Below are 9707 nucleotides of genomic sequence, written 5' to 3'. Positions count from 1 at the left end.
TACGCCTCCATGTGTGGATGGATGGTGGATGCCTGGGCTGATGCATCGGCCTTAACTGTCTGAGCTTCACTAAAGCTGCATCGCTGCTGAACAGCCACCTGGAAACGACTCCGATGATGAGAGGGAGCCTGGCATGTTTGATGGAGAAACGTTCAATTCAGAAGAGGACTTTGATGGATTTGTGGAATTAGAATAAAAAATAACGTGAGTGTCACTAGCGAAACAAGTCAGCGTCGGGCCGGGGGGCGGGGCCAATTACCGGGCCCGTAACCCATAACCGGGCCCCTGAGGAATCACCGGGCCCCTTACGTGGAGTGAAACTGAAACTGTTGAGCAGGGGGTGAGGGGGGTATTTAACATTAAATACACCCTTCTCAACAGGCGAGGGCGCACTTTCTCTGTCTAAAATCACATATTTCAATGACTTGAAACCATTCCTCCCTCCCTGGCACCTCCAGGCCCGGGCCCCCATCCGGCCCGGTTTGGGGGGCAGCAGCCCCCTCAGCCCCCCTGTAGCTCCGCCCCTGGTGAGTGTATTGTTACACAGTCAAATAAAGTTCAACTAAACTTACTGCTTTGTTTCCGTTACCTTTGTTTTGTTGACCGTATGTTTTAGCATGTGCCTTATAGTCCTGACAATACGGTAATGTAAACAGACTAAACTTATAAAAGTCAGATTTTTCCGGAGCGTTTCCAGGCTCTGCTCCTCTTCCTCGGCGGGGCCTTACCAGCTTGAGGAAGAGCTCGTGGTCCTTGTCCCGCAGCATGGCGTAGACGCTCTCCATCCTGCAGGTGATGCCGCACTGGGAGTCGTCCAGACTCTTGATGAAGTTGTCGCGGTTCTCCGACATCAGGTTGGTGAAGCAGAAGAAGGTGTCGGCCTCGGCGTGCTCTGCAGGACGGAGCACAGCGCCGTCAGAACCAGAACCAGGAAACTAGAACCAGAGAACCAGAAGCAGAACCTTTCCAGGAGCTGCTGGGGTCGGTGGCGAAGGTGTAGTAGATCGGGCCGACGATCTCGTTCATGCCCTGGACGTAGGCGATGCCCGGGTTCAGCTTGGCGTAGATGAAGAGGATCCGCTCCACCACCTCCCAGTGCGCCTCGCTGCCGCTGGGCAGAACCTCGTACTCATTGGACGGGTACAGGTTCAGAGCCTTCCCCGGAGAGCTGACCTGGACCGCAGAACCGGAGATCGGGTTCAGGAGGACAGGCGGGTCAGAACCAGGAGGTCAAAGTTAGACAGAGAAGAACTGGGTTCTACGAAAACTAGAAGAAAAAACTGGAATGTTCTGGTCCAGTTCTGACATTACAATAATAAGAACAAGCTTTAGAGCTCATCTTGAACATTTCTTCAAAGGTCCAACTTCTCACATCAGAAGCAAAACTTATTTCACAATAAATGAAAAAAATCTGAGGCAAGCAAATAAAAAAGTATCGATGCATATTAATAAACACAACAATACATAATAAATAAAAAGAGCAACAACTAATCACTTTGTCTGATTATTAGATTTGTATTTTAAATAAATTTATAGCTTCATTTATTCCTCTGGTATCTTCTGTGTGCAATGGTTCAGTTTTTATAAATGAATACAAGAAATTTTAACAGCATTTAAACAAATAAATAAAATAAAGATGATGGTTATTTAATAATATTAACTTATAATGCAAAACCTTTAGATCGAATCTCCATTTTATTATATCTGTTTATCATCATATTTCATTATAATCCAGAGATCAGAACCAGTTTTATTTTGCCCTGTCAGACCCGCAACGCCTGCCTGCTGCGGCGCCCCCTGTCTGCCTGCAGCGGCGCCCCCTGGCTGCCTGCAGCGGCGCCCCCTGCTGACTCACGTTGGTGACTCCGCTCCGGTTCCGGTTCACGGTTTGGGCCTTCAGTGTGGTCTGCTCCACGCGGCGCCGCAGCGTCTCGTACTCGTTCTGCGGGTCCAGGATCAACTGGCACGGATAGTCGGTGGGCCGCTGGAAGAATGCCATGTCCGGGTACAGCCGCCTGCAGAACCAGAACCGACCCGGATCAGAGCCAGTCCGGGTCCAGGTCAGAACCGGGTCTGGGTTCTTACCTCACATCCTTGTCGATCTGCAGCAGGATCTCGTTATCCTTGAAGTACGTGTTCCAGCGGCTGTCCGGGTTCGGGTTCAGCGGCTGCAACAGCAAAAGACCCGGTTCTGACTGGACCGGTTCTGACAGACACCACTGGGCTGCTCTACCAAAACCAGGTAAAACTGGTCTGCACGGCCCAGGCAGAGCCAGAACCAGAACCGGATCAGTACTTACGTGGTCCTCCAGCGTGACGTCGGCTCTGGACAGGCCCAGGTTGGCCTTGGCGATACCGGGCTGGATGATCATCTCTCTGAGGAACTGGGAGTAAACCTCTCTGTGGAGACAGGACAGAGGATTGGACCCGACCGGATTGGACCCGACCGGATTGGACCCGACCGGATTGGACCAGAGGTTTACTCCTGACTGACAGGAACAGGAGGTTCTGCTTCAGCAGATGAACCAGACCTCCAGGTCCGTTATGAAACAGGACTCAGAACCAGAGGAACGGGTCGGCCATCAGCTGCTGATAAACAAGCAGCTGATGATCAATACTGATCAATTATTTGGCTGATTGGGAATAATCCATTAATCATTAGAACAAAGAATTGATTAACAGGAGATTTTCTACAGATTCTGGATCTGAAACCTGCAGCAGAAACTCCATGAACCAGTGAAGCTTCTTCTTCTGTCCAGGGAGCAGCGCTGGAGTTAAACTCCGCCCCCTGCTGGCCGTTAGCGGCATGACAGCCTGAAGTCATCCCGTCTGCTGCGGGTCGGTCCGCTCGGCCCGGTTCTCCTACCTCTGCTTCTTCAGGAAGGAATCCCATAACGTCTGATCCAGAGGCAGGTAGTTCAGCAGAATCTGGAGGATCAACGGACCGGATCAGAACACGGCCGGTATGTTCCATCAGGAAACAGAACTTATTACAATAAATACAACAGAGACACAGGAGGTTCTGGGCCGGTCCTGGTCTGATTCAGGACCGGCTCCAGGTTGATTGTTTCCTGTTCCTGGCCCGGTTCTGGACCGGTGTCTAACTCGGTTCTGGACCTTTCTGTGAGTGAAGCTCACCTTCCAGCACAGCGAGCGCAGTCCTTCCTCATGAGGGATTCCTGAGGGAAACAACCAGAGTCAGATTAAACCAATCACAGCAGACCGTCCACTGGCTGGAGGTCAAAGGTTACCGCTGAAGCTCAGCTCCCTCAGCGTCGTCAGGTTGATGCTTTCCTCCGCCAACGCCGATTTGAACTCTTGGATCCTTGAAGGAGGAAGTTATCGCACCGCATGAGGAACAGAGACACTCTGTTACCATGGTGACCACACAATCTGAGGTCAGAGTTCAGTATGGATGGATGGTCATTCTGACAGTAGTACATCTAATCTATTTTGCAGCCTAATCTTAAGCATGAAGCTTCAGAAATCTGTTTTAAAATAACCTGAAATTATTCCTGAACAAACTAAAGGAAAGTTTCTGATATAAGAAAAATGTTTAAAACATTTAATTTAAAATGTTGTAATTCTTCATCCTGAATGAAGTTAAATTATGTGAACCAAGAGAAAATCACCAGGGAGGAGATAAAAACCAGTTCAACTCTGGACTGGAGATTTAATGTTCAACCAACAGATAATTATCCTATTTTTTAGCAGCTGTTTGTTTTTTAGCAAATGTTTGTTTTTTAGCAGCTGTTTATGTTTTTTAGCAGCTGTTTATGTTTTTTATTAACAGCTGTTTGTTTTTTGCAGCTGTTTGCACTCATGTTTGTTTCTGATGACGTCAGCAGCTGAAGCAGTCAGCTGACCTGCTAACAGGGAGCTAACGTGGCTAAACAAATAAAGCTAACTGACTCAAACTATAAAAAGCGTTTTATAAACATTAAATTGCTTAAAATGATACAATCTAAACGGACATAAAGTCTGCTGTATTAATAACGGATCAGACCAAATTAATTGTGTCTTGAACGTGAAGTTAGCCTTTGTTTGGTTAGCGGGGCTGTTAGCTCCAGCTACATGATTTCTCTGCGGTCCAACTGCGTTTTTCTCCCTGCTGGCTCCGAGTCTCACCTGAGGAGGAGAACTCACCTGTTCTTGTAGGCAGTAGACATGTCTGGCAGGTGACGCTGCTTCCCTTTCAGCCTTTCTCCCAGAAACGGGAATGAATTATTGGACTTCGGGAAGTTAGCCTAAGGAAACTTCCGCCTTCTCAGCCAGCAAGCAGAGCTACGGAGAGCGGCGAGGGACAAACAAGACATGACGCCGCATTCAGTTTTTTTTTTGTTTGTTTGCTTTGTTGTTTTTTTGTTTGCATTCAGTTTGCATCAGAATCTGGAACACAGTGACGTTATAGTCATGCACAACTTCAACAAATAATAGTAATTATGACCTGAACTCTGACCCCAAATTTCAAACCAACGTGTGATTCAATAAGCTATTTTAGCTATTTAGGCGTGTTTACTTTAATAATGGCCGCTGCATTCCTACAGGTGGCAGCCATTGTTTGTGATGTCGAAGATGATTAATAAATGTGTTTTTTAATTGATGATAGTGGATGTTGTAGTTGTGGGTTCAGACTGAGCAGAAAACTAGCAGAATTAAAAACATGGAATGCTATGCTGCCATCTAGTGGCAGTTAGATGAATATAATAAAGATGAAGTCCACTAAAATGAAGTAAAGTCATCAGAAACAAATCAGGAGAGACAGAAATGTTTTTAATTTAGCTGCTAAACATTCAGATATTAAAAGTTAAACCCCACTTTGTTGTAAATACTTCTTTCAGCAGAAATTCTGAACATTAGACATTATTAATAGATTAAAAATGTAATTCATTTAAACCATTTCATGAAAAATTAGCATTTTGAGTTTTGAAAATAGTTATTATATGTGAACATGAATGTCAAAGGTTAGATGTGTAAGTTAGAATCAGGATAAACATTTAAATTCTGCAGTTTATTTTATTTTCAAAGAACATTTTTGCTGCTGTAATTGATTAACTTATTGAATCTCAGCTGAATATAAACCAAGAGCAGCGGCTCGTTTAACCACTCCATGTTTATTGCTTATTCATATTTTTACATTAAAGTCATGAAGCTACTGAGATCAACAGAAACGGAACCGTTTGTTTTTCATTTGGATCGAACTCTTCAGCAGAGAGAATAAATCAACGATAACAGAAACAGGATGAAACCAGAACCCGTAAATAATCACAAACAGTCCAGTTTCCTGTTCAGACGGAAACAATCCTCTTCTTCTGCCGGGTCCAAATACTGTGCAGGTCTCTGGAACAGCTGATCAACACCTGATCAGAGCAATCGGATCAATAACAGAACCAATAACAACAAGGAACCAAAACCCAGACTATCAGAGAAAAACGTCCAACAGAACCAGGAAAAGAATCAGGAAACAGACAGAAGTCCTGGTGAAGGTTCTGGGATTAACGGGATTATTTAATCCAACTGAAGTTCTGGGAACCGAACCAAGATGGAGGAGCATCTCTGGACCGGACCACCGGTTCTGATTTCATAAACATTATTATTTCATATTAATCTGTCCTCAAATCTCTGGAATAATCCCAGATATTCTGGATTATTCAGACATGCCAGATGTCTTTCTAAGAGCGAAGGCTTGAACCAAATCTGAGACTCCATTTGGATCAGAACCAGCACTGAGAGGCCAAACGGGTTTCCCTGTTTGGACTGAAAAATCCAGAAATTCACCAAACTACAGATATGACCATGATTTTAATGAGAAACCTGGTTCTGTTTGGACCTCTGTCCCTCAGCCGTCCACTCCATCAGAACCATCAGAACCGGGCCACAGGGAGTTTGTCTGACCCGTTTTCCAGTTCAGATTGATGACGGTTCTGACCTGGTTGAACATCCAGTTCCTCCATCCAATCGCAGGTCTTTCTGTCTCCTTGCATCCAGAACTTCCTGGTTTCTGACCAATCAGAGCCCAGGGAGCCACGCCCACTCCGATTGGTTCTGAACAAACCGGACCCGATAGTTCAGCTTGGTTCTCGCAGGCTGAAAGTTTTTTTAGTTTTCACACAGCAACCGTTGGTCTCCTCAGAGTCACCATGGCAACCAGTGACTTGGCGTTTTAAGAACGACTCAGCAGTTTCTTCTTCGTCTGTCAGACGAACAGGAAGTTAGAGAAAGGAAACCCGATACGACCCGGAAACGAGATTCACCTTCTGCTGAGTCGTTCTGAGTCACTGGTTCAAGGTCGTCCAACTGGTGAGTTAACTGGTTCAGGAGATTTAACTGGTTCACAGTCCTCTAACTAGTTCCATTTGTTTAACTGGTTCTGGTTCTGTCCAGGGCTGCTGGTGTGGATGGTCGGCGCCGACAGCAGGTCATTTCCGTTTAAATATTGTGAGTCATGAGTGTTTACAGCCGTTTATAAAACATCCACACAGTAAAAGAAGAAACCCACACTGAATATTTACATATTTAACAACGAGTCCAGCGCCGGACCGGACCGGACCGGACGCTAACAGAGGAGGAAACACCAGTCCCATCTGAGAACTGGAGATCTGTGCTACTCCAACACACACACACACACACACACACACACACACAGACACACACACACACACACACACACAGCCCTCCCGACCCAACATGGCGGCTCCAATGATGTGTTCGGGTTCAGAACTCGCTCTGCTCTACAAAACAAGAGGAAACGGGAAAAGAAGCAGAAACCAGCCGGTTCTGGACCCGCTGCAGACTGGGAGTTCTGGTTCTGGTTCTGGCTCAGCCTCTCTGGCCGTAGTTGGCCTCCTGGCCGCTGTTCGTCTCCATCGGATCCTCCTTGAAGTTCTCACACTGCTCCATCACCTTCCTGGAAACAGCAGGGGGCGCCAGAATGAGTGCAAGGAAACCGAACAAACTTTATAAACGTGGCAACAAACAGAAAACAAGTAAAATATGTTTTAGTCGAGTTTCTGTCTGCTGGTTTGGAGTGAATCAAATTGGACCGGACCGGACCGGACCCCTCCGGACCGGACCGGACCGACCAGGCTACTCAGAGTCAGATGGTTTGGCTGGAATAAACAGGAAATGTTTAGTAAACTGTTTCCATCTCAGCTGCAGCTCATTAACTAAACCCACCAACAGGGGGCGCAAACACCTCTTTACAATATCAAGTTATTTTGATTTTTTATTTTTCTGCTGTGATATTTCAAAATGTGCATAAAAACATAGATAGAAATATGGATAATGATGAAAGTCATAAAATCAGCCTCTTTATCAGATACATTCATGTCAGAAACTTTGACTATGCAGCAGCTGCAGGTTTGGTTTAAACTCATTTCTCTGACTTTCCAGAACATTTTGGATAGAAATTCCAGAACTGTGTTATTATTTTTGCCTCTTTAGAGTCACATGGCTCCGTTTATCAAAGCTGGCTTCTGATTGGTGGATCAGGACCTCCTGACGGCTCTGCACGCCCAGCTGCTTCCTGTTGGTCCAAACAGAAACAGAACCAGCAGGAAGCTTCTGACTGCTTCTCTTCCTGCTGATCTGTCCCACAAAGTCCCAATAAATCCAGCATGTGGCTGAGATGAGACATGACAAAGGTCAAAGGGCATGAAAGTTACTGCAGCTGACTGAGCAGCTAGGCTGACTGAAAAACGTGACAGATAAAGATCCACTCTGCAGCATTAAATTGTTTTATTGAAGTTTTTAACGGCCATGTTATAAACCCAGTGTTTCTTACTTAATGCCTGGTCGTAGATGTGACTTTATTCCTGTCACTTTAAGGTAACAGGAAGTGAGGTTTTAGGAGCAACGCCTTCTGATTCGCCTTTATGCAGACAACTCTGTTGTTGCTCCAGACAGAGAGCGAAGCTGAATGTTAAATAAAAGTAAAGTCTCACCTCGCCATCTCCTTGGTCTCTGGCTGGGAACTGTCCAGCTCAAGGACTTTCTCCAAAAGACTAACGCCGCCTTCCTTTATCAGCAGCGGACAGTATTTACTGGCTGCAGACGGAAACAGACAAAAATAAACCATGAAATAAGTCAGACAAACAGTTAGCATCTGAAGCTAAAAACATCGGATCATGTTTTATGAGCTGCAGCGTCAGTAGCAGCGTCAGTAGCAGCGTCAGTAGCAGCATCAGCAGCAGCATCAGTAGCAGCGTCAGCAGCAGCGTCAGTAGCAGCATCAGCAGCAGCATCAGTAGCAGCGTTTACCCAGCAGCCATCATGTTGTCGTGTTCATCAGGTGAACCAGCAGATACTCACGGTAAACTGACACCAGGTTGTAGAGCGCCCAGGTGGCCCAGTGCTGGCTAACGGGGGCGATGCCCTGAGGAAGCAGCCGCAGGATCGGCTCAAACGACCTGCAGGTCAGACCGGACCGTCACCACAAACAGCTTCTAATAACAGATCTAGATCTGCATATTTACGCCGTCTGGAGATTAGATCCTCAGCACAGAAAAAAATAAATAAATCTGCTCAGAACGGAAATACAAGTAAAGATACAGCCTGGTTCTAACTAGACAATCAGATAGCAGCTTCTGCACTGCTATCTGATTGACCTTTGACCCTGACCTGTAGTTGATGTTGCGGCGGGAGCTGACGTCCCAGCTCTGGATGGCGTCCCACATCCTGTCCATGACGGCATCGCGCCGCGGCTCCTCCATGCTCCACACCTGGGGCCCGTCGAACATGATGTGTGACAGAACGCCGCAGGCATTGTAGGAGACCTCGATGCCGTCCGCCTTGCTCTCCAGCAGGTTGCTGCAGCGGTGGGACGGTACAACGTTAGAACGACTCTACGCTGCCTCACGGCGCCCCCTGCTGGCCGGAGGACTCTCACCTGAACACGGTGATGAACTGAGGCGTGAGCAGCTGCGGCCGCAGAGACTTCACCTCCGCCACGTTACCCAGAAGCCCCAGCATGTTGCGGTGGAGCTCCTGCTTGTCTGGAAACTCCTGCGGATCAGAACCAGGTAAGACACTGTTTGCTCAGAGCTGCTGCACTTCACCCCGTGTCCTGCAGGTGGCGCCTCACCTCCAGACACTCCAGGAAGAGGCTCATGCCGCGGCAGTTCAGGAACATCTGGCAGTTATCAGGCGTCTCATCGGTGATGTTCCAGAGCGCGCTCCAGGAGAACTCCATCACCTGGTCACACTGCACACACATTGTCACACACACAGTCACACACACACACACACACACACACCTGGAGCAGGACGGGCAGAGACTCACCGTTCGGTCCTGCAGCTTCTTCTGGATCAGGTTCAGCATGGTCTGAGGGGAAACGCTTAGTTAGCACAGAACCAACAACATGAACTGCTAACCCAGGTTACCCTCCTGGTGACCCCGGTAACCACGGTAACCCTGCCAGGTGGAGCGTTACCTTGACGAAGCCCATCTTGCCCACGGCCTCCTTGTGGTGGTTGTCCACCTGGCAGACCAGGGCGTTGCAGAGATGCACGGCGATCCTCTGGATGGACTCGTCCTGCCGGGCCGGCTCCAGGATCTTCAGCAGCAGCTGGTTGACCCGACTGTACTGGAACTCCAGCTCCTCTGGGATGCTGAAGTTACAGAGCGTCAGGCAGCAGTTCCTCTGCACCTGCAGCAGAGAGACGCCTCAGCACCGTGGCCCCGGGGCCGGGGCCACAGTGCTGAGGCG

General features: G+C 47.7%; 2 protein-coding genes across 2 annotated transcripts in view; both read right to left on the bottom strand.

Annotated features, from left to right (window-relative positions):
- The window catches only part of tbc1d13 (TBC1 domain family, member 13), a 7853-nt gene extending 3538 nt beyond the window's left edge, over window positions 1-4315 (bottom strand). Inside the window, exons 1-9 of the mRNA XM_007575050.2 lie at window positions 4147-4315; window positions 3252-3325; window positions 3139-3179; window positions 2867-2928; window positions 2301-2400; window positions 2086-2168; window positions 1856-2015; window positions 963-1173; window positions 729-892 (exon numbers count right to left, since the gene is read on the bottom strand). Of these exons, the coding sequence (XP_007575112.1) occupies window positions 729-892; window positions 963-1173; window positions 1856-2015; window positions 2086-2168; window positions 2301-2400; window positions 2867-2928; window positions 3139-3179; window positions 3252-3325; window positions 4147-4169 (918 nt within the window). The 5' untranslated portion in view covers window positions 4170-4315. The remainder of the gene's footprint in view (window positions 1-728; window positions 893-962; window positions 1174-1855; window positions 2016-2085; window positions 2169-2300; window positions 2401-2866; window positions 2929-3138; window positions 3180-3251; window positions 3326-4146) is intronic.
- A 778-nt stretch (window positions 4316-5093) lies between these two features.
- The window catches only part of zer1 (zyg-11 related, cell cycle regulator), a 12295-nt gene continuing 7681 nt past the window's right edge, over window positions 5094-9707 (bottom strand). The window contains exons 9-16 of the mRNA XM_007575048.2: window positions 9432-9647; window positions 9281-9322; window positions 9083-9202; window positions 8888-9003; window positions 8620-8808; window positions 8311-8408; window positions 7944-8046; window positions 5094-6907 (exon numbers count right to left, since the gene is read on the bottom strand). Coding sequence (XP_007575110.1) covers window positions 6820-6907; window positions 7944-8046; window positions 8311-8408; window positions 8620-8808; window positions 8888-9003; window positions 9083-9202; window positions 9281-9322; window positions 9432-9647 — 972 coding nt within the window. The 3' untranslated portion in view covers window positions 5094-6819. The remainder of the gene's footprint in view (window positions 6908-7943; window positions 8047-8310; window positions 8409-8619; window positions 8809-8887; window positions 9004-9082; window positions 9203-9280; window positions 9323-9431; window positions 9648-9707) is intronic.

Source organism: Poecilia formosa, unplaced genomic scaffold, assembly GCF_000485575.1.
Source record: "Poecilia formosa unplaced genomic scaffold, Poecilia_formosa-5.1.2 Scaffold368, whole genome shotgun sequence".
Lineage (NCBI taxonomy): Eukaryota > Metazoa > Chordata > Actinopteri > Cyprinodontiformes > Poeciliidae > Poecilia > Poecilia formosa.
The sequence above is the reverse complement of the archived record's forward strand: the minus strand, read 5'-3'. Positions and strand labels throughout refer to the sequence as shown.